The sequence below is a fragment of the Rattus norvegicus genome, chromosome 1 (genome assembly GCF_036323735.1).
Source record: "Rattus norvegicus strain BN/NHsdMcwi chromosome 1, GRCr8, whole genome shotgun sequence".
NCBI classification, from domain to species: Eukaryota; Metazoa; Chordata; class Mammalia; order Rodentia; family Muridae; genus Rattus; species Rattus norvegicus.
The window spans coordinates 245,916,459-245,941,750 of record NC_086019.1 but is presented as its reverse complement, the minus strand read 5'-3'; the positions used below and the strand labels follow the sequence as shown (position 1 = coordinate 245,941,750).

At 43.7% G+C, this 25,292-nt stretch overlaps 1 protein-coding gene across 4 annotated transcripts in view; it reads right to left on the bottom strand.

Annotated features, from left to right (window-relative positions):
- The window catches only part of Plce1 (phospholipase C, epsilon 1), a 309,112-nt gene that overhangs the window by 23,216 nt on the left and 260,604 nt on the right, over window positions 1–25,292 (bottom strand). For all 4 annotated transcript variants that reach the window (XM_039108292.2, NM_053758.2, XM_063262806.1 and 1 more), the window contains 5 exon segments: window positions 18,029–18,158; window positions 14,551–14,672; window positions 13,441–13,558; window positions 6,038–6,169; window positions 4,700–4,984 (listed from right to left, as the gene is read on the bottom strand). In XM_039108292.2, the coding sequence (XP_038964220.1) occupies window positions 4,700–4,984; window positions 6,038–6,169; window positions 13,441–13,558; window positions 14,551–14,672; window positions 18,029–18,158 (787 nt within the window).

Below are 25,292 nucleotides of genomic sequence, written 5' to 3'. Positions count from 1 at the left end.
AATCTTAAAAACCTCAGATCCAATACTCTGTGAGGTCTAACATGACCCCATAATGTAAAAATCCCTGTCTGACCTCATAATCGTTCACTATCAAAAGAGTCTGTCTAGGCATATATTTCTACAAATATCCCAAAAATTTGAAATCTGAAACAAACAAACAAACAACAAAACTTTACATCCAGAACGCTTCTAATCTTAAGTATTTTAGAAAAAGAATACTGGATGCTCAACCAGTGTCAACTTCACTCAAGTTTGGGGTCAGTGTGCCTAACCTGATTGCTTTTTAAGACTTTTTTTTTTTTTTAAGACTGGGTCCCACCATGTATCTCGGGGGCCTGAAACTTGCTATGTAGACCATGCTGGCCTTCAACTCACAGAGACTGGCCTGCTTTTGCCTTTATGATGCCGGGGGATCTGCCCGTCACTGTCTCCACGTGTGCTGTTATCAGATACTAAAATCTCTAAAGCACCTTTGCTTAGCTAAGATCCCATCTGGTACTTCAATATGTAAAATGGATCTCTGTGAAGCTCTTCAGGTCAAAATTAGAAAGGCTCAAATATAGTACTCTACTGTCTTCAAGGGGAGTTCCAGTGGTTAACTGTACCTATAGCTACAATTTGGAAACCCGTGTGTAACCAAACGAGAGGAAGTACATGAACCAGTATTTCCGGACTGGCCTGTCTGAATCAATACTAGGGTAGATCAGACATACCACCTCTTGCCTGGTCTCCTAGTCACTTAAAAGCACTGTGGTAGGCAGATACCCACATTCATAATAGTTACCCTCGTATTTAGGATTGTGGGACTGTGAAATGTAGCTTTGTTCCCAGTTGAGTTAAGGCTCAAAACCCCAGCGACCCTGAAGGGACAGGAACTTTCCCTGTTCCAGGGCACTAGGACCCTGTCACTAGCCACAGCTCCCCCAGATTTGTGGCCTTCAGTCACATAAGGGTAACACCCCAATCCCCTCCACAGATAGAGGATGTGACCTATGGTCACATAGGCTCAAGACATCTCCATTTTAATGAGGTACCTAGCTGGGCTGGTACCAGCTAGACTTAGCTGGGCTGGAGAGATGGCTCAGAGGTTAAGAGTACTGATTGCTCTTCCAGAGGTCCTGAGTTCAATTTTCAGCAACCACATGGTGGCTCACAACCATCTGTAATGGGATCCGATGCCCTCTTCTGGTGAGTCTGAAAATAGCTACCGGGCACTCATACAATAAATATTAAAAAAAAAAAAAAAGAAAAAAGAAAAAAAAAAAAAAAAAAAAAAAGGAAGACTTAGCCAATAAACTCTCCTTCCCAGACACTCCTCCCTGTAAAAGGTTTTTAACCTTAGGCCATCCCTGAGAAGTGGGGTATGATTTCACTCATCCACTGTCCGCCATGACAATAAATGGCTTAAAACCATGGACTGTCTTTTTTCATGGGGATCCTCAGTGGGGAGCCATGGAGAAGGCCTTTGCTTACAGAGCAGCCATCTAGTCTAGTCTCCCATAGAAGGTCTCTCCGTGCACCCAGCCAAGGTTACAGACACAGTTACTGCCTCCAAGCTCAAGACCACCTCCATCAAGCCAAGAACTCTCCCAGTGGGGACAAGCCGGAGCGCCGTTCCCCCTACCCCCCCGCCCCCCAAGCCCCGGGCTAGATCCAGTCAGAGGGCTCCCATTCCTTTCTCAGCTGGGTGTCTGAGAGCCTGAGAACCAGAGGGTCCTGGCCTCCTTGCAGGCCCAGGAGCAGTGTCCCAGGGCGTCTCTACAGCCTGACACTCGCCCCGCTTAAGCTAGGTCAAAGCTTCCTACGTTCTGCATCCCTGAGTGACCAAGCCCTGTGGCAGAGTGGACTCGGAACTGCACAACCCTACGTAGGATCTTGAAAAAAAAAACACACCCTGGAAACAGCAACTTTAATCCAATAAAGCATAGTAAATAAAAAAAAGAGAAAAAAATGTTTTTTTTTTTTAGAAATCAGCTTTTCTTCTGACTGGGGTTGGAATGCTTACATCCTTGTGTGGGTTCTGCGTACGGAGCAAGATTCGTTCTGACCTACAGAACTCAGACGGGCCATTGCCAATGGTAACCACAGCTTTGCATAGCAGCCTCAGACTCACAGGCTTGGTGGTCACTTTTATTGAGTATGGACCTGCTGATCACCTCTGGAGTTTACAAGTCAGCTGGAAGCTTGAAACTAGACTATAGCTGGTCCTAGTTCCACAGAAACCCCCAGGAGGCACCAAGGCCCCCTGACATCTCCAAAATGGCAAGGCAGATGAGAGCTGTGAGATAAGGATGCCGGCAGGACACTGGGAAAGCAAGTACTTCTTAACCTAGGAATTACTCTGAACATCTAAAAGGAGTTGTTTTGATATTTGATCTGTCTGTCTGGATTCTCAAGTCACAGAGAAGCACCCGGAAGATATCTTGTTAAGGTTTGAACGTGAAATGTTCCCCAGAGGCTCATATGTTTAAACACTTGTTCCTCAGCCTGCGGCCACCAGGGAGGCTGTGGAAGTTCCAGGAGGGAGAGCTTTGCTGGAAGAAGCCGGTCAATGGGATGGGCCTTCAGGTCGTATAGCCTAGTTTCGTTCCATGCCCCTTCTCTGATCCCTGACTGGGGATATACTGTGACTAGCTGACCTCTGATTCTTCTGCCAATGCCTTCCCTGCTTTGATAAGCTGTGTCCTCTCACTAGTGTGTCAGTGTGAAAAGTAACAGATCTGAACAACAACAACAACAACAACAACAATAATAATAATAAACCATAGGTTCATATTTCAGTGAGGTTGATCAGGACAGTCTGCTTTGGCTCAAGGCAACATGCAATGTGTATGTATTATCCTCTGTGTGCAAAGTCTCGAGGGAGGCTTCAGTCATCACTGCATACATGAAGGCCAGTCTTAGAGATGGACGCACGGGCTCTACATGGAGCTTATGCACTGTGCAGCAAGGGTGGATGCTTAGGGCTCATTGAATAGAACTCAGAATGATTAGATGATAACACTCTTTCTGGGTTGCAGGGCTATGCAGAGAACCTTGAAATGAACCACACAGCAGCCATCTGCCTCCCTTGAATGGGATAGCTCCGACAGGTGCTCCCAGCTCGGTCAGGGGAGACTAAAGACTGCAAAGGTAGCTGGAAGGCACTGTGAGGCAATCTGTATTGTGGACTATGGAGTAAGCTCAGAAGCAGTTGCTTCTTCTACTCCCCTCAGCTAGGGCACTGATTGCCACGAGTGGAGCCAGCGTGTTTGCACCAGTCCTGACACTTCAGGAACAGGGCACGCCCCAAGCCAAGCATCCTTATATTTCCTTGAGCAAACCACTGTGCTAGTTATTACAGGGCGCTTAAAAGACTTCGGTAGCGTAAGAGTCCAGGAAGCCTTGGACTCAGCAATACAGACAGAGCCAGGGAGGTGACGCCACAGGCCACTTGTGGAAAGAAATGGAAAAGAAAACGTTTGCAACTCTGAACGTATTTTGCCATTATTTCCATTTGTGAGTCCACGCCGCACTGTTTTTGACAGCTTGTCAGACACCGTTAAGGAGAGCAAACACTTGCGCAGTGCTTTTCTCTGGGATGGGAGCTTTGCAAACTGCTTTCCCTTCTATACAGTAAATACGACCAGGGCAAAAGAAAGCACAGAGATATCGCTGAGCAGATGTGTTTAGTGTTGGCTGCAGTTGAAACCAGTGCCCGGCACCTCGCTATCCCAGAGCTAAGGGCTGGGGTCTGACCTCAGCTGGAGGCAGGGCACACAGTGGTTAATGGTTTGGCACTGGTTCGGACATAGGTTGTGTGAGATAAACCCCAGAGGCTACTGGCACCTCTGCTGTTTAAAGGAAAGACAAGACTTTGTATGAGCTTCTAGAAAACACCCCTCGTTTCCTAAGGCATGTGAAGACAAATGCCTCATTCCCGAACTCCCAGAGAACCTGAACTTATCACTGGAAGACATTCTGCCCCTTGGGCAAATGATGCATCTGAATGGTGGCTGAAGTCACTACTTTCCCCCATTGAGACAATCTCTCTACGTAGCCCAAGTCGGCCTTGGACTCGTGAGTCTTTTCCCTCCACCTCTGGACTCATATTCAAGGGAGGCACGGTGACACCTTAGTCACAGGCTGCTACTTTCTGACTTGCAAGGACAAGTGGTTTATGAGTGAAGCTTGGAAATTCCTGCTTCCACAGAGCTTTAAAATCCAGCCGGACAGACTTCTCTCAAGAGAAGTTTGTGTTTAACAGGTGCCCTTAAGAAAGTCGTCGCCCACCTTCCTTCTCTATTACTCCAAAACTGCAGGGCAACACTTCCTATGAGCTTCCTACTTTTCCGTTCTATAGTCTTCCTCCACATATGTGTGCCCCTGCCTGGACACTCTCTCTCTCTCTCTCTCTCTCTCTCTCTCTCTCTCTCTCTCTCTCTCTGTCCCTCCCCCTCCCTCCCTCCCTGTCCCTGTCCCTCTCTCCCTCCCCCCTCCTCTCTCTCTCTCTCTCTCTCTCTCTCTCTCTCTCTCTCTCTCTCTGTCCCTGTCCCTCTCTCCCTCCCTCCCTCTCCCTATCCCTTTCCCTCTCTCCCTCCCCCCTCCTCTCTCTTCCCCCCTCTCTCTCTCCTCCTCTCTCCCAAGAAAATAAGTGTTCATGGAACTGCATTTACTGCACATGATAAGATACAGAGAGGTGAGGGTGCAGGCTCCTTACCATCCGTCTGGTAGTTTAGAGCTACAAGCTGTATCCCATGGAGCCAGAACATGAGGGGGTTGGGATTGGATGAGTCGATTCTGGTCGCTGCCGGGTAGGTCCTCAGCAGCTGGCAAGCAGTGTGCTGGATCAGTTTCTGAGAATACCTGCGACACAGACGTTTGGCGGCATTTTCATTCAGTGACGAGATATGATAGCATTTAGGAGTTCTAATGATGGCGCTGAGGGATGTGTTTGGGCTGAGTGGAGGTTCCTCCCAGATTTGTCGAATTCCTTCACAAGAACCTAAACCCGACAAAAGATCAGCCTCTGATTAATGTCAACGCTTCAAATGTATCAGAATGTATCAAGTGCAAAAGATCACTCTCAACTGCACATCAGATACACAGTTGCAACAAGGAAACAGAGTCAGATGCATCCTGAATGTGGCTTGTGAGTTAGTTTGCTACCTTGAAACACCCTGGCTATTGAGTTTTAAAATGAGGGTAGCAAGCTGGGGGTGTGGTTCAGTGGTAGGATACACATCCACTAGGCACAAGGTTTTGGGTTCAACCACCAGCACCAAAAACTAAACTAAGTAATAACGTGAGGATAATAACATCAATTTAAATTGGATGTCTGTAAGTCTTTTTGCCTCGAGACTTCATTGTTCTGTGAGTAATCTTTACAAATACAAAGTCTGCAGGGAAGTGTATACAATCACAAGAAGAAAAAACCCATATATTCTATTAGTGACAAAGTGGTTAAAAGATACCCATACAAAGGAATATCATACAGGCATGCAAAATTATAAGGCAGACAAATATACGGACTGGTTTGTGACAACTGAGAGCTTGTGTGTTTGATTACATCCCATTTGGATTTTCTTTAAAATAATTTATTTCCTTGAACAAATTACAGCGAAGTCCCCAGTGGTGCACTCTGAGAAACAACATTACGTACGACACTGAGAATGGAAAGGAATTGTATTCATCTTGTGCATCGGCTGGACTTTTAACCGGGGGAATTTATTACTTTTACAATGAGAAGTAATTAGAAGTAAAATGATGTATCCTGTGGATTCAGGATGCTGTTCCAGAAACTGACAGAACAGTCGGGGGTGCTTCCAATTTTACTTTTGAGGCAAACAATGTGAGAACATCGTCAGTAAAAAGGCTATTTGCAGTGAGTTCAAAGAATAAATTAACAATTGAAAAATATTTATGCTGTACTTGGGTAGTATATACATCTATGAAAATAAAGGTGGATTTCAAAATTCAAAGGAAGTGGCTGGACAGCAAAATATCTGAGTCATCTAGCATGCAGGACCAAGCAAAGATTGAGAGAAGGTAACTTTACTTTTTCCAGATGTTCTGTTAAATGACGCTGTCTCCCCTGGGCTCATTCTGCCGGGATTGTTGCCAAAAATGGACTTCCTGCTTTTCCTTTCTTTCCCTCTGCCAGAGCCAGATGAATTTAGAGTTGACAGGCCTGTTCTCATAAAACGAAAATAAATAAGCCAAAAGCTACAGGCGAGAGAGCTCAACATTTTCCATCCTCATTAATGTTTATATTGAAGTCCTACCATTTCCTTGTTACACAGCACAGAAGGCCCATTATACTTTAACATGGCTGATATTAGTATTGTGGCAATTATGGCCCAGTTTATTTAATCTCTAGACAAATGCAACAAGCATGGCATAGTTATTAAAGAATGATCCCCAAATTACAGAAACACACACACACACACACACACACACACACACACACACACACACACACTCTTCTAGTGAACTGCGTGCCTGAGCTTTAAAATTGCACATTCAGGGGGGTTGGGGATTTAGCTCAGTTGGTAGAGCGCTTGCCTAGGAAGCGCAAGGCGCAAGGCCCTGGGTTCGGTCCCCAGCTCCGAAAAAAAGAACCAAAAAAAAAAAAAATTGCACATTCAGAATATGCTGCAGTTAATATTTATTTCCTGGAGAATAACAACACAGCTTGGGGAGAGGAAAGCATAATTATGAGCCTGGGTATCGTACTGTCCACATTGTAAGTCCTCTGGCATTCCTTGTCGACGCCCCGTGGGCTTTCACCATCCATATTCGCAGTCTATTATGTGGTCCTTGTTCAGCTCGTGTTTATGGGTGTAGCTTCTGACATTCCTAGAAAACAATCTCACAGCAACATCCCTGATCCCCTGGCTGTTATAATCTTTCTGCTGCTCCTCCCTAATGTTCCCTGGGCCTAAGGAGCAGGATTTGTTTTGCAGATGTATCTTGTGGGACTGGGCTCCACAACTCTGCATTCTGATTGGCTGTGGTTTCTGCATTCTGATTGGCTGTGGTTTCCTGTGATGGTAAAGTAAGGAATGCTGAGAGAGGGAGAAACATTCATCCTTAGGGAAGAGCACACCGACTGGTTGTCTAATGCCAAATGGACAGCTCTCATATACAATGTATATTGTATACAAGTAGCAATGTAAAGACTCAGCAGGCTGTACTATGCATTAAGGAATTTATATAAACAATTAATGAAAACTATATATATATGAAAAATATATTTAACAGTTAATGAAAATTGTTTTATACATATATATGAAAAATATATTATCAACAATTAATAAAAAAACCCCAGTCCATAAGTTTGAAAGAGAGAAAGAAGTCTATGGGAGGGTTTGGAAGAAAAAAAGGGAAGAAAGGAAATGATATAATTGTAATCTAAAAAAATTAAAGAAATAATAAAAAAAATCCTTCTGACACCATCTTTGGCCAAACCATCTGCTTTTTTTTTTTATCTAAAAAATAGGTGTGATTAAAGGAACTTACTCCTAGGATTAGTCTGAGGGCTCAGTGGAAAAGATACAATGATGATGATGTTTCTGTGGCTTTTCTTTCTCACTCCTGCTCCATTCAGTCCCTGGATCCTTTATGCCAGGCACAGTGCCCCATGCACAGCAGGAATTTAGTATGTATTTGCTGAATGAGAGGATGAATGCACACCAGCCACACAGACCCAGCTCTAGTTTAAGAAGAGTGACTTAAAGGCTTTCGGGAGGCCATCATCACTCTTGTCTATAGCTGTACCAGTGGAGAGTAACTCCTCGGACTGCAACAGTTCAGGAGGTCTTCCTCAGAAAATGCTAATCCTTCTAAGAACATCAGCAGAGGAAGGACAGAGATGTGTTTAGACACAAAAATGAGCATATATGACACTGCTGGAGTGATCAAGAACCAGAGGCTAGAGAGCCTGGGAATGAAGACAAGCCAGACACTATTGGTCTTATTAAATAAAAACATGGTGACGAAATGACTCCTCATGATGGTCTGCTACGGTGTCTAATTCAGCCATCATCAGAGAGGCTTCCTTCGCAGCCCACAAGCCCACAGCCAGACATTACACACACACAGAGACTTTAGAACAGAGCTCCCAGAAGCCTGTGGAAGAGGAGACAGGAGGAGGTAGGAGGCAGAGGGGATGGAGGACACCGGGAGAACGAGGCCATCTGAACTCACAGAGACTAAAGCACCAAGCACAGGGCTTGCACAGGCCGGGACCATGTCCTCTTATGGCTTCCAGCTTAGTGTTTTAATGGGACTCTTGAGTGCGTGAACAAGTGGGACTCTGACTTTTGTGCCTTCTCTTGGGCTCTTCTCATTCTTTCGGTTTGCCCTGTTCAACTTTGATGTGGCTCTTTCCTTTTACCATAATATATTTCATTGTTTTACCTTCTGTTGCTGTGTCTTAAAAGCCTGATGAGAGACAGAAAGGGAGTGGATCTGGATGGAGGGGGACTTTGCTACCCAGTATTTCCCATATATATCCCTTCTTGGGATGTGGAGTACCTTTCGTTTAAAAAAAAAACCATTATGGGTATTTTTGCCTCCATGTTTGTCTGCATGCCATGGGCAGGCAGTGCTGCTGGAGACCAGGGAAAGGCCAGAATACCATGCCCTACTTCTGATCTCCAAGGGCACTGCCTGCCCATGGCAAGCAGACATACATGCAGGCAAAACACCCATACACATAAAATAAAACAATTTTAAATGGAAAGAACTGCATGTCCCAAGAAAGGATCAACACACACACACACACACACACACACACACACACACACACACACACACACACGGTAAGTACAAGGGATATCTGCCTTCAGAAAAAGGAACATGAACGCATGTCTATAAATGCACAGAGGCCTGCAAAAGAAGACACCATGGAAGATAGGAGACTCTCAAATTCTTTATAGAGACTCCTGGCCTTGGGGTTTGGGAGTTAGTAATGGGGATTAGGGGGAATGGGCCAAGCTTAGAATATTCTTCTCTATTCCTTATAGCCTGGGGATCAGTCCAGGGTCTTGTGCATTCTGTCAAATTCTCAACCACTGAGCTGCGTCCTCAGACTCAGTATATTCTGTCTGAGCAAAGGGCTGACAGTGCTAAGGAGCACAGGATATGCCTGAGGAGAACTGGGTATACAAGGGCCGTTGCTGGGAAGTATCCACACACTACGGTGGGTAACACGAGAAAGTACTAACCCCCCTTTTCCATTAGAAGGAGGAGGAAGAGCCACGGCGATGCTAGGGCTAAATGTGACTGAGAAAGAAATCCTATAGCAGATATAAACAGGAACAGCCTGCATCATTTCCTCATCGTAAGAAGGAACACAGCACCGGGAACTGAGATGTGAGCCCCTCAGTAGGTTCACAATGTGCAAACGTTCTTCTACTCGTGTGTGTGTGTGTGTGTGTGTGTGTGTGTGTGTGTGTGTGTGTTTTGATTTTTTTAGTTCAGGGAATTGAACCTCGAGTATTTACAAATGCCAAGAAAGTTCACTGAGCTAATAACCCCATTTTTTTTTTAAGTTTGAGGAAAAAGTCACATTAGGTTGCCCAGGATGATGCCTTAAAATCATTCTGTAGACAAGCTTCAAAATCACAACCCTGCCTCAGCCTCTGAAGCAGCTGGACTACAGGCCTGTGCTTCTGGGACTGAACGTGACAGCGCTGAAAGATGGGATTCACTGAAACTGATAAGGTAACATCAGTTCATCAAACACAAAACCAAAAGGTAACAACATCTCGTATTTTCCTCATGTACACCAAAAATTTATAATTTTTAAAAGGTATCCTAGCAGTGACTCCAAGAAAATACTTTTAGCTATTCTGAGAAAAAAAACACATTAAATTATAGGCAGAGTAGAGAAACTTCAATCGCTAACAAACAGCAAATAAAGAGAACGTGCTGTGTTGGGTCAGAGGGATGGCTCAGTGGTTAAGGGGACTTACTGCTCATGTGGAGGACCTGAGTTCAGTTCCCAACGCCCAAGTCAGATGGCTCACAACCGCTTGTAGCTCTGATGCCTTCTTCTCATCTCCTGGAACACATCTCTCTGCCCTCCCCCACGCACACAGTCATAGATAGATAGATAGATAGATAGATAGATAGATAGATAGATAGATAGGTAGGTAGGTAGGTAGGTAGATAGATAGATAGATAGATAGATAGATAGATAGATAGATAGATAGATACATAGATACATAGATAGATAAGTAGGTAGGTAGGTACATAGGTAGGTAGGTAGGTAGGTAGGTAGGTAGGTAGATAGGTAGGTAGGTAGGTAGATAGATAGATAGATAGATAGATGCATAGATAGATAGATAGATAGATAGATAGATAGATAGATAGATAGATAGATAAGTAGGTAGGTAGGTACATAGGTAGGTAGGTAGGTAGGTAGATAGGTAGATAGATAGATAGATAGATAGATAGATACATAGATAGATAAGTAGGTAGGTAGGTACATAGGTAGGTAGGTAGGTAGGTAGGTAAGTAGGTAGGTAGGTAGGTAAGTAGGTAGGTAGGTAGGTAGATAGATAGATAGATACATAGATAGATAAGTAGGTAGGTAGGTAGATAGATAGATAGATAGATAGATAGATAGATAGACAGACAGACAGGCAGGCAGACAGACAGATACAATCCTTTTTAAAAGATATATTTTGTAAATGTTTTATAGCAATATCCTAGGAATAATAGCCAGGGGCGTGAGGTGGTGCACATAGCAGAGACAGGTGGATCTCTGTGCATTTGAGGCTGGCCTGGGCTACAGAGTTCTAGGATATCCAAAGCTACACAACTAATTAAGAGGCTCAAAAGCAAAACAAACAGAAAACAGAACCACCACATCCGTATCCTGCCCTTCAAGTTAGGAGTTGGGCCAAATGGCCACAGACCTTATCACAGTTCTCTCTTTGGTATAACTTTATCTGTCCCCCTGAATTGAATTAGCTGTGGGAATTTGTGCTTCCAGTTTATTCAATCCTTGAGAAGAGACAAAGCCAGTTGAATGGTCTTTTGTTTTTTATAGTGTTACCTGTATTTATAAAGAATGAAACATGAATAATGGTTTCCTTACTCTATAGTTTAGGCTGGCTGGCCTGGACTTCATTATATTAGACCACATTGGCTTCAAACTAGTGGAAAATCTCTTGGCTCTGCTACCTGAGTGCTGGGATTACAGGCTTGTGTTATTCTTGACCAATATGGCCCCCACACTTGATCTGATGCTGACGGGTTAACTTTCTTATGTAGAATGAAATAAGCGCCACCAGGTATTAGTTAACTATGACCATGGGAAACTTACTTTGGCATAAATCATGTCTGGTGAAACTAAAAAGCTTAAAAATTTACACGTATGTATGTATGTATGTATGTATGTATGTATGTATGTATGTATGTATGTGTATATGTGTATATGTATGTGTGTATATATGTATGTATGTGTGTATGTATATATTTACATATGTAAGTACATGTATGTATGTATGAATGCCTACTTGTGCATATGTGCAATATGTGAATGCCTACTGCTCAAAGAGGCCTTCAGAGGGCATTGGCTCTCCTAGAACTGAAGTTAGAGGTGGTCGTGAGCCGTCCAATGTGGGCTTTGGGAACCAAGCTTGGGTCCTGTGTGAGAGCAGAACTGTGCCATCTCCAGCTATTAAATTTAAGCGCCACCTTCTTGTATGCTTTTGAAATATTTGCTGCATACTCCTTCATATCCTCTTCAACAGAATTTACTAGCAGAAAAGCACTAGCAGCTGCCAAAAGTTTTATAGTCTCTGGGAGAAAACTTAAAATTCAGAAAATTCTATGATTTTTTTCCTATGGCATGGAAGATGGCCACTATGGTCTTAAGACCTAAATCTCTAGGACTATATAAGATAGTCACTGAATATCTTGGTCTTCTTTGCCAGGAGAGGTGTGAAAAGGGTTGCTTGCCAGAACTGGAGTTTAACACATCAAGAGAAGATGAGGGCTGGCATTCTGACTCCTCTGTCCAGGCCAACTTTATATGCCTTTTAAATTGACATTCAGAAGGATCCTCCAATCCAAGCTCTTTCCCCCTTTCAGAAATTTTGGTCACAAGAGGTCTTTCTGTGTTGGTCTTGGTTTTTTTTTTTTTTTTTTGTATGAGAGATTTTTTTCTGGCTTCTATCTTTTTCTTTCTTTTCTTTTCTTTTCTTTTCTTTTTTTTTTTCGGAGCTGGGGACCGAACCCAGGGCCTTGCACTTGCTAGGTAAGCGCTCTACCACTGAGCTAAATCCCCAACCCGGCTTCTATCTTTTTATTTAATCTTTTCCCCCCTCGGTCTCCATTTATGGGGCACACAATTGAATGGAACCCATTGATAATACATCCTGATGAGAAAGGCAGAGTAGATGCAATTCAAGGAGGGACTTTGGAGACAGGCAGGCCATAGATCTATCATTTATTAAGTGAACTGAATAATTGTTTGGAAGTGGCTCACCATATTAAGTCTATTGCATTTCCAGAAGTGGCCAAGCGGGAAAACTTCCTCCCTTTCCATAGAGCCTCAAGTCCACAGCTCAGGGATGGGACTATGTAGTCCAGGCTGACCTTGAACATGTGGAGATCCTCCCAGCACCACACATTCAGAATACTGCAGCCCTCTAGTTACAGGGGTTGGGTAAGGTTTGGGAAAGTAAATCAGTGAGAAACAGCATCACTTCTGCTGGAGGTTCTGAAGAAATTGCAGGTTGAACCTGAGTCTGGAAATCTCTGATGCTGGCTTGCTACAGCTCAACACAATGGCTGGTAAGAGAATGACCGAGAGAGGGAAGTTGTGTGCCTGAACTGGATTGGACTGGAGGCTGGGTACCTATATGCTACGATTCTTTAAGTATATCAGCAAATGAATATCTTTCTCTCCTCAAGCCAATTTCTGTAGTTTTCAAATAAGACTATTTACATGTATACTCTGAAATCTTGGGGAAAATTACTTGAGGTGCTTCAGGATTTGTTTCGTTTAAGAATGGGTGGAAGGGAGCTGGGAAGATGGCTCACCAGTGAAGAGGACTTGTTGTTCTTGCAGAAGACTAGAGTTCAGTTCCCAGCACCTACACAGTGGCTCACAGCTGTCCATAATTCCAGTTCCAAGGGATCCAATGCCCTCTTCCGGTGTCTGAAGGCACCAGACATACACATAATGCACATATATCCACACACACAAAACACCCATGCACATAAAAACAAACAAACAAACAAAATCTTTTTAAAAATACAAGTGGAAATTCACTAACCTTGGAGAATTATTATGAAAAGTCCGAGATGAGCTATGGAAATTATTTATTTCTGTCATACAATTCAGTTATTTTGGAGTATTCAAAACACCCCATTAGACACATAGCTCACTTTTATCCTTTCGTAACTTTAAATGTTAGAGATGACATTGACGACTCTTACCTGGAAATTTTACCGCCTGGCAATAGATGACGAGGTCAGAGAGCTCCGGTGCAATCTGCCTGCTTTCTTTTTTGTTCTGAGGAAGGTAAAACTCCTCTCCCAGTTCCATGTCATAGACCTTTCAAGGAAAATGACACCATTTTACCAGAAGGTGGAGCACTTTCTCTATACCTCTCCCACATGGCCAGCATGCTTTGCCTTACTAAGTATTTCTTCACACTCATATCTCAGCGTCTTCGTGAGGGAAAAGACTGTCTAATTCATCCTTCATGTCTCCTAGGACAGAATGCATTATCTTTCACATGGAGTAGTCTATACACATTAGTTGAATTACTAGATGATCTATATGCTTTGCTTCAAAAAAAAAAAAAATTGACACTGCCACTCTCTGAATGGGTTCCCTCAGTGTCTATAGGCTGTGAGGCACCTGAGGGTGAGGCCTGAGTATCTCATGTGTCTTTCAGGTCTCTGTGAGCTTGCTAACTCTTCATAATCTGACTTCTTTTCATGCCTTCTTTCTTGGTGTGAATGACTTTAACATTGTCCTCTTGGCTGGAGTGGCCTGTTTAAGCAAATCTTCACTCTTAAAGAGCACCTTCCAAAAGAACCTGTCCTTGATCCTCTGACAGTGCAGTGAGATCACTATGTTTTTTAATTATTCACAAACATGACTTACTGGTCTCAACCACTAGCTCATCCATCCTCTGTACCATTCCAGTGCCTGCCACACATATACCTCCAGTAGGTACCAATCGGGTGAAATTATGACACGTGGCAGCAGGAGTTCTGTAGAATCTCCACGTGGACTTTGGCATCTGAGGAAGATTGAGTGAGAAAAAAGGAAGGGGAGAGGAGTCCCAGCCAAAAGTGACAAAATTACAAAGGTCCAGGAATCAGGTAAAGAAAAGCCATCTCTGGAGAGATGGCTCAGCGGTTAAGAGCACTGACTGCTCTTCCAGAAGTCCTGAGTTCAATTCCCACAACCACACGGTGGCTCACAACAATCTGTAATGGGATCTGATGCCCTCTTCTGGTGTCTGTGTACAGCAATGGTGTACTCACATACATACATAAATAAAACCTTTAAAAGAAAGGAAAGTGATCTCCTACCTTTCCCTTATTGCCGGAGGAGTTGTCTGCTTTCTTTATCCTCTTGGGGACTTCTTCATTGTACTCAAACTGAAGCTTGTCGGCACATGATTTGTTCTCAGGTCTGTCTTCCAGAATGTTGTCTGAAAATGAGTTACCAGGCGTCAGCGGGAAGAGTCAAATGCTTCCCTTCAGGGCTCTGTGTGAGGCTGTCCAGCTACCTGCGTGTATCCACAAGACCGAGACTCTGGCTACGTGTTACCAAAATGATGTCTTGAAGCACAATTTTAAACCTTGGGCTATATATTTAGCTTCGTGGACTCACTTAGCAGTAGTTTTGGTACCAGATAGATATACTCTAAATGAAAAGGCCCATCTTGCACAGATAGACGAGTCCTATGTCAAGAGGCTGATGTTGCACAGGCCTGGGAAGGATCTAGTGGTTCAAGCACTTCCACTGGCACATTCGTGAGTTAACCGGCCTTCCTTTGAAATGAAGTTATTTGCTTCTTTTGACCCCAGAAACACCAAAGCCAATATTCATGGGAAAAGGTTTATAGTTATGCACGATGCAACGTTTCTCCAATTTAAGTTCATTGGAAAGTAAAGTTTTCATGACTGTTGTTTTTAAATTATAATCTTAATGTGAATAGCTCTAAGTATGGCAGGCAATCTTCCTGTTTGACATCTCTATTCAGAGCAAGTGTAAAAGTCTGGGAAGTCCGCCATGATTGTACTCTCTTAAAGTGAAAAGCGAGAGAGCTAGGATCTCATTCCAGATTCACTATCTTTTTGGACCACAAATGCTTAGACCAAAATATCCTTATAGCAAATCAGGGCCATGCAGCTTACCAAGGGATCAATAATTTCACTGCGTTTCTATGCACAGAAGTGTCACAACTTCATGCTAATCAGACCCCAAACAGTGGAGGCATAATACAGACATCCATGCAGTTAAAATACTGGGTTCAAATGGCGTTTACCTTCCTGACTGTTAGGAACAGGGGAAGCAGTAAGGACATCTGCTACAGAGAAAGAGAAGCAGAAAGAAAATACAGGTAAGGAGAATTAAGTCAGAGCCAGATACATCAAATTAAGGCGTGGAGCAAAGCACAGGTTACAACAGCTTAGATCGCAAGGTAACGAATCAGAAGGTGTCTTAGCTAGTATTTTGACTGTCATAGATTCAAGGGCTAGCAATAAAGGAAATGCAGCCAATCCTGGTCTTTGAGTAGTGGAAGCAAAAGGATTAGGAGTTCAAGGTCATATTCAACTACACAGAGCACTCAAGGCAGGCCTGGGCTGTGTGAGACCTTGTATCAAAACAAAACAAAACAAAAAAACCCAAAGCAAACATTGTTAATTCAAATCATGCTAAAAGCTGCCCATTTATATTACTAGTTAGGATTGTACTATTCTTGATATGGTTTTAATTAAACTCAGAGAGATGCATTGCAACCACCGTGGAAAACATGCCATTGCCAAGGCATTTAATGATTGCCTATGTAAGCTGTCATAGGACAAACTTCACAAGGCATGCCATGACTTCGAGGCCTATTTGGAAGTCAGCCAGCCAGAAGGATCTTTCAAATGAAAGGAGAAATAGCCAGAACAGTGGACTTCAGTGGTCATAAATCACAGAGGTAGTGGTGTGTGGGGTGGCATCATCACACATTTGACAGAACTTTTTCATGACATGTCAGAGAAACTTCTGGTTGCTGATGGTGAAAAGTCATTGTCCAAAGCCTCCTACAGCATGAGAGGAGAGCTTGGTAGGATTCCACAATACTCCACCACCAAACCTTAAACAATGCACACAAGTAATTTATAAATTCAGTGGGAAGTAGCATTAAATTTTACTTCCCTACACAAAACTAAATCAGAACGCTCTTCCTCTCCTCTGTTCATTTCGCTATTTGCAAATTAAAAAAATAAGTACAGGAAGGATAATTTAAAAGCTCCCTCTCCTGCTCTTAACAGTACAAAAAGCCCCAGGGTAATTTATGAGGGAGAAAGAACTTATACTCTGGTGGACTGACTTCTTCCAGGAGCAAATGACACCTGGACTGGCTGATTTCACCAGCGTCATTTTTCATTTACTCTCTGAGTCCATTTGTTTTGCTATGGGGACGTTTCCATGAGGGTGGATGTGTCAGTATAAAACTTTCCACATTCTTGTGGTGTTTTTAGGACTAGGATGCTAGTAACTTGTCTCGACTCCATTCAAATTATTACCTCCGGCATTTCCAATCAAGTGAGTGGGCCTTTAACTGATGGCTCGAGACAATCAACTATTATGAAGGCTAACTGCTCAGTGGTCATTGCTTAGCCTGACATTTTAGGTCAGAATACAACTAGGCTGTTACCAATAATGAGGGCTCTGAACTGGAACAGGACTGGAAACAACCTCGAGTAGGAGAAGCTAATATGTGGAGGTGGCCTGGTGGTCATCACATCAATGGCAAACGTTTACTAGTGTGTGTGTGTGTGTGTGTGTGTGTGTGTGTGTGTGTGTGTGTGTGTGTGTGTGTGTGCCAAGGATCCCAGGGCTTTTGTTAATAAGAGGCAAATGTTCTTCCATTGAGCCAAACCCTCAGCCCACTACATCGTGCTACGCAGGAGATGGAATCAGGAAGACCAAAAGTTCCAGGCCAGCCAGGACTAAACAAAGAGACTCTGTCTCATTAAAAGAAAAAAGTTTATGCAATTAGAAACCTCGGTGGTGTTTTCTCATGGGGACACTGATGCCTTTTAGAGGGTACCAAAGAAAAGGCCAACAGCTATCCGCAAAGTTGCAGGAGAAAACATCGTGTAATCTCCGGCTAATGACACCAATTACAGGCAAGCGAAGCACACGCAGACCCCAGTTCTGACTTGAGATGAATCCTTCACCAGTAACCTTTAACTTTTATCCATCACTCATGTTTCTCTCCTTGGTGGGGCCAGAAGGAAATGTCTTGTTGGGTTAGTAATCTGAGAACAGGGACGAAGGAGAAGGAGCCTCCTCTTTTTGGTGCCAGATCCCCAGAGTGACAGCATGACAGTAAGTGACACTGTCCCCTGCAGGTGGCAGGGGAGGATGAATGGGAGGGCAAGGGAGAAGGGACTGAGGGGGAGGGGGAGGGAGAGAGAGAGTGGGAGTTAGGGGTGGGGATTTAGATACAGTCTGAAAGAGCTTTTTATCACTTCAGAAACTCAAAGACTGAAGGTGCATCTTTCTGTTCTCACCCCACCTCTTCCCCTACAAACCCATTTCTGGGACGATGCCTCCACTCCACCCCACCCCTTGCTTCCCAGGCATTCTGGCCCTCGCCTTCCTAGAGTGTGGCTGTGATACTGCTCTTCCCCTGTTCTCACTAAGTGTCTGGATCCTTCGACTCCTAGACATTGTTAAAACCACCTCTACTGCTTATCTATGGAGTTCCAGGTTTATTTGGGAAGAAAGATCAATCACTTGAGCAACTTCCCAGCTCACGGCAGCAGGCTCTGTGTCTCTTACCATCAGACAGGGACTCGTAATCATAATCATATTCGTCCTCCTCGTCTTCCTCTTCCTCATTACTGGCAGGTGGCGGGTTGGCATTCCCACCAGTGAAAGCCTGTGTTTGCATGGATGCTAACTGATGAGCCTGCAAAAGAGTGGAAATTAAAGACTGCACAAGCAACCTACTGAACTTCCACCCCAACCTTCCAAACTGCCACCCAGTGCTTTCCAAACTATAAAGGTGAATTGCTCCTTCCAGGTTCATTTGAGAGAGAAGAAAGGATCTGGATTTAGTGTAAGACAGGCACCTGCTTAGCAGCGGCTTTGACTCCTCAGGGGGGCCCACAGATAGCTAGAGCCGGTGCAGCATCTTGGATTTTGTTTTGTGTCTGGCTTCTTTACTTGGAGTTAACCCCAGTTGACTTGGAGTTGCTCTGCTCTCCTTGGCAATACAGGCGCGAGAACCACTCAAGCGGTTTCTATCTAACATGTCGCCTAGCCTAACCTGTCATGTCTGAAGGAAAAGAGATAAGCCGTTGTCCTTGCCTTTCCTTTTAAGTCACCTTAGATTCCCAGAACAACAGTCACCTCATTGAATAGACTCTCCCACCTGCACCCCAAATGAGGGTAGTTATCCACTACGGGGAAGCTGCTCCCTGAATCAGCAATACTCCCTGAGAATCTCAATCCTTCAGGGACAAGCACTTTTTTGGACCACCTGACAGGTCCAGGGCAGAGGTCCTCTTGCCTTCCATTTAAAGCTAATGTCCTGCCAGTGCCCTGAAGAGAGAGGTGATATCATGGAGTCCCTCCATTGGTATTCCTCCCATGGAGGGGGTGGGGTGCACTGAGTGGAGGATCTCTTCTCATTGCTTTCCACCCTTACACGTGTTTCTAATTGGCACATAAGGGCCAGCGGTTGAGCATAGTTTATTGTGGCTGCTGTAGCCCAGTGTTTTGACCCTAAAATCTCTGGATACAACTTTTTTTTTTTCTGGTGAATGTCTGCACCTTTAAAGGAAGAACTTGGGAACTTTTAGAAATAATCGTAAGAAACCTGTGTGTGGTATCTGGATTCCTAGGCTCTTGGGAAAGTCCTACAAGAGAAAAACTCAGATGCTTGGAAAACTAACATTGGTCCCGAGGGACAGAGTGAAACAGCCCATCAGCTTGAGAGCAGGAAGTCTCTGCTAAGACACTCATTTTTTTTTTCTGTCTTAAAATAATATTGAAAGTCCTCTGACCTTGAGAACAATGCTAGAATCCCTGTGGACAAGCAGGCTAGAAGAGCAGTTGCTAGCTTAGAGAGGCGTTGTTGTCAGAACTATAAATCAAAATAACAAAACAGAAATTTTAGGGGACCTGGGGCTGGATGGATGGCTCAGTGGTTAAGAGTGCATATGTAAAAGGTCAGCTCCAGGACTGGGGATATGGCTCAGCAGTTAAAAGCACTTGTTCTTGCAAAAGATCTGGTTTTGATTCCCAGTACCCACATGACAGATCACAACTACGCATAACTCCAGTTCCAGGAGGTCTGGTGCTCCAGGCATAGACTTATGTGCAAGAGAAACACCCCTACACAGAAAAATAAGGAAATATTAAAGTACCTTTTGAAAAGTAGTTTAAGTTCAAGGGGAATTCGATGCTTCGGGCCTCTACAGGTACCTTTGCCTACAGTCATGTGCACAGACCCCTCCCCCCCACACACTTAAAGATAAGAAAAATAAACTGTTAATACAAAAATTTGAGGAAACATGTCAAAAATATTTGATAGTGGGTCAAGTGATAGTTTTGAAAATAGGATGACTATAAATAATTCTTGGAGATATTACCAACATCTTATTGTGAGACAATAAGAAAACTGTCATTTCTCCTAGTCAAACAAACAAACAAACAAACAAACAAAAAAACCCTTGCATAGGTATTGTCTAAGCTACTGGGTTTCTTCCTTCTGCATTTAAAACCAGAGAAATTGCTAAATTCCAGTTGGAGGTGAGGTGATTAAAAGTAAAGATAGGAACTTACAAGATGGCTCCACAGGTAAACACTTGACACACAAACATGTCAACCTGAACGGGAATCTCAGAACCCAAGAATGAAGAAGAAAACTAAGGACTAACGGTTGTTATTTGACATCGACATGTGATCTCTGTCTCTGTCGCTCTTTCTCTCTTTCTCTCTCTCTCTCTCTCTCTCTCTCTCACACACACACACACACACACACACACACACACACACACATACACACCACACACACCACACACACCACACACACACACATATACCACACAGACACACACATATACACCACACACACACCATACCACACACACACACACATACACACAACACATACACACACAGACATCACACACACATATACCACACACACACACACCACACACACACACCATACCACACACACACACACACATACACCACACACACACCATACCACACACACACACACACACAGACATCACACACACACACATACACACAACACATACACACACACGCAGATAAATAATTAAAGGAAAGTAAAGACACAATTTGCAATTTGTTTTCATTTACATTCTTGGACTCTGCTGGCTAGTTTTATGCCAACTAGACATGGAGTCATTAGAGAAGAGGGAAGCTCAGTTGAGAAAATGTCTCTAACAGATTGGCCTGTCGGCAGGTCTGTGGGGCCTGTGAGCAAGACAATGTTCTTGATTAATGATTGATGCGGGAGGTACCATCTGTGGTTGGTGATCCTGGGTGTCATAAAAAATCAGGCTGAGCAAGCCATGAGGAGCAAGCCAGTAAGTAGTACCCCTCCATGGCCTCTGCCTCAGTTCCTGCCGGTTCCTGCCTTGAGTTCCTGCCCTAAGTTCTTTTGAAGATGGTTTGTGACCTGAGTGTTGTAAACTTGATGAAACCCTGTTCCCCAAAAACTGCTTTTGGTCATAATGCTTTACCACAGTGACAGAAACCTAAGACAGACTTCATGACTTGTAGCTGTGGACATTACCCAAAATAGGAAGTTTTGTTTGTTTTGAGACAGGGTTTCTCTGTATAGTTTTGGCTTTCCTGGAACTCAGAGATCCACCTGACTCTGCCTCCTGAGTGCTGGGATTAAAGGTGTGCACCACCATGCCCAGGCCCTAACTTTAATTTTTAAACATTTAGTAAAAATTAGAAATGATACCCTAACTTTAATTTTTAAACATTTAGTAAAAATTAGAAATGATATTGACTTATTTATTGTGCATATTGTGTGAGTCTCTCTCTCTCTCTCTCTCTCTCTCTCTCTCTCTCTCTCTCTGTCTGTGTGTGATTCAAAGGGTAACTCTGGGGAGTTGGTTCTCTCCTTCCATTATTTGGGTCCTGGGAACTGAATTCAGGCTCTCAAGCTTGATGTCATGTACTTTCCCCACGAGGAACCATTTTACCAGCCTGTAGTCTCTAATTTTTTTTTAAAAAAATGGGTAATATTATTTTTGTGATAAAAATGTACACATAGGGAAGATGCAGCCGAGGCTGTGTCCACACCCAGATAAAATATTCTACAGTGCTATCCACTTAGAATGTTCAGTGCTCACTGGTCAGGCTCAGAGGTTTAGGGAGCTTTGTGGATGTTAATGGATAGCACAGAAAATTGAAGACTCGGTCACAAAATGCAAGGCCAGCAAGGATACAGCAGCCAACCAGCCCAGAACACAGTTCTATGCAACCTTCATTAAACAGGATAAGGGGGTCATGTCTCCAGTGTAGGATTTCTGACTGCATCTAAGACCTCCCTCCCTCCTTCCCTCCCTCCCTCCCTCCCTTTCTTCTTTCCTTTCCTCTCCCCTTTCTCCCGTCCTTTCATTAGAAAATATCATAAGATTAGTGCCCAGTATAATATCTAAAAGGTCTGCTCTGGAGCAGGTGAGCTGGCCCACCAGGCAGAGGGGCTTGCTGCAAAGCCTGGAAACTTGATTTTAATCTGAGGAATCTACACAGTAAGGGAGAGAACAGACTTCCCCAAGAGGTCCTCTGACCTACACAAAGCTCACTTTCTTTCCCTCTAAATTAATGTTAAAACTGTTCCATCCCAGTGACTGACAGCACACACAAGACCCATACAAGTATAAGCCAGACAAAACCCCAGCACAGAGAAGGGAACACAGGCACTAAGTCTCACCCTTAACCAAGAAGCTGTTTGTAACTGACGCCTGCCGGGAGAGGGAAAATCATATTTTTCAATAGAATGGTACTGGTCTTATCAACAACATCAGGGCAGTCTATATGCTTAGAAGTAGTTGGCAATTGGTGTGTGTGTGTGTGGTGTGGTGTGTGTGTGTGTGTGTGTGTTGTGTGTATGCACGTGCACACATGCTCGCTTGAGCATGCAGTTGGTATCATTTTTTTTTTAAAGATTGAGAAAGAAAGTGAAATTGAATGGGTAGAGGATCTTGGCGGAGTTAGGAAAGGGGAAAAAACATGAATTTTTTAATTAAAAAAAAAGAGAAAAAAACCTGTTTCAGGTACAAGTGAAGCCCAAAAGCAAGACTGTGTATCACTGTAGAGAAATGAGCAGTCAAGCTGAGATCAAGGAGCAAGAGTCAAGAGGCAAAGCACCTAGCAGAACACTGTGGAGAGTGAGGAGTGTCACATTGTGCAGACAGGGGACAGTGCAGAAGGCCTACTGGCAGCAGTGCCACACAGTGGTATGCTGAGGCTCTGAAGTCTCTCTCTCTCTCTCTCTCTCTCTCTCTCACACACACACACACACACACACACACTCACTCACACACACACACTCATTCACACACACTCATTCACACATACACAGTCACTCACATACATATACACACATACACACATATACAGATGCACACAGACTTACACACATACACATAGTCATACACACATACCACACACTCATACACACATAAACAAGCACATGCATATACTCAAACAATGCACACTCACATACATATACAAGAACATGCACATAGTCACACATATACACATGTACACAGACATATGCACATATACACACACAAGCATATATTCACATAATGCACACACACATACACAGGCACATGTACACACACATATATTCATGTACATCCACTCAGAAACACATACACACTTGTACACATGTGTGGTCACATGTGTGCACACACATATACACATACAGAACATGAACATAAAGCAGTTTTATTTGGGAAGAGGAAGAGGACAGTGGAAGGTTAGACTCAAGAGAGTAAGGGGGTGTGAAATGGTCAAACCACATTATATATGTGAACAAAACTATAATCATGAAATCCATCATGCTGTGTACCATGAGTATATGCTAACAAAACTTTTGATTGACCTCAGAGTAACATAAAACATTCATTGTTAACATGTGATTGCTTTCTTACTTGGGGTGCTGATAAAGCTTATGAGTTCTGCTGTCTTGAATGTAGTTATAACTTTGTAAGTTTGTCTCTGTACCTAGAACTATAGTTGCACTTCACACAGCCATCTTGACTTAGAAGCCTTGCTGACTTCACACACTCAGTGAAAGAGTGTCTACGTTCTTCTTGATGTCCTTCTATATACATATCACTGCACTCGGTAATGCAGTCTGCATTTACTGTTTATTTCACCCTTCTCATAGGCTCTTTTTTCTTTACAATGGATCTGTGTGCAATAAAAGTGTAATATATAAAATTAAAATTGAGCAAAGAAGAGGAGGAAGAAGGAAGGAGAAGTACAAAGAGGAGGAGAAAGAAGAGGAGGAGGAATGAGAGGAAGAGGAGGTGGAGGAGGAGGAAGAGGGGAGGAGGAAGAGGAAGTAGAGGAGGAGGAGAGGAGGAGGAAGAGGACGAGGAAGAAGGAGAGGAGGGGGAAGGAGGAGGAGAAGGAGGAAAAGGAGAAGGAAGAAGAGGAAGAGAAGGAAAAGGAGGAAGAGGAGGAGGAAAAGATAGCCCGAGAAAACAATGTTCTGGAAGAAAATCGCAGCCCCTGCTGGATCTCCAGTCCCTTACCTCTAAGGAAGATCAGCTAGAGCATAGACACATGTGCTAACATCTTAGTTAAAAAGCTTCACTACAGAGCTCACATGGTTTTCAGAACTGAAGTAGAAGTGAGGTCAGAACCATGGTGCTCACAGTGAAGATCTGAAACTTTTGGACTTTGCGGGAGGAGTTTCATCTTGGAAACAGACTTGTTTGGCTAGAGCAGCGGTTCTCAACCCTCCTAAGGCTGTTTCTCATGGTGTGGTGATTCCCCAACCATAACATTTTCATTGGTACTTCATAACTGTAATTTTGCTGCTGTTATGAATAGTAATGTAAATAATCTTGGAGATAGTTCACCAATAGGGGTTGTGATCTACAGGCTGAAAGCCACTGGGCTGCTCACCACTTTTCTTTTTAAAGGAGATTGGGGTCTCATTGTGTTTCTTATGGTAATCCCTGTTCTTGGGCTGAAGTAACCATTCCTCCCAGCTTCCTTAGTAGCTAGAATTACAGGGACACACCATGGGTGCTCAATGGAGATGATATTTTAAATTCTTTTAAAATGATCTAAGTAGACCTGTTCAGCTCTGGAGACGTGCACGCTCTGTCCTCACCACTTCCAGCTCCAGCTGGCTCCGTACACTGGCCTTTCCTGCCTGGCTTCTGAAGGTGATTGATCGCCCAACTCTCAGATTGGGGTTCTATTTGCTTTTCAGCTGCAGAATGTATATTCCTGAGTGTAGAGACGTCTACGGTTGTGTAAGCTTAGGCACTTCTTTAATTAAAAACTATGTTTCTGTGTCAGTGCTTTGCCTGCATATTTGTCTGCGTGTTATGTATGTGCAGGGCCCTCAGAGGTCAGAAAGGGTGTCAGAGCCTCTGGGACTGGAGTTACAGCCTGTCATGAGCTGCTGGACAGGAGCTAGAAATGGAACCTGAGTTTTCTGGAAGAACAGCCAGTTGCTCTAAACTGCTGAGCCATCTCTCCATCATCCCCTTGGGTGCTTTTTAAGGGAATCCACTCTGGACCTTTAGCATGGCTGTGTATGTATCACGTAAACAGGAGGCTTGACTGAAAACAAGAGGACAGCTGACTTCTCTCCTCCCTTCCTCCCTCCACTTTCCTCACCATGTTTATTCCTGTCTTATACAGAGAGATGTAACCTTTACCCACTAATCATCTCTGCTTGATTCTTGAGACCAAGCGAAAGAAACACCTAAGAATGTGCAGGGTCTGAGAAAATCCCGGGGAAGTAAAGGAGACAAGAAGCACCATTGTATCTACCTAGAAAATACCTCCG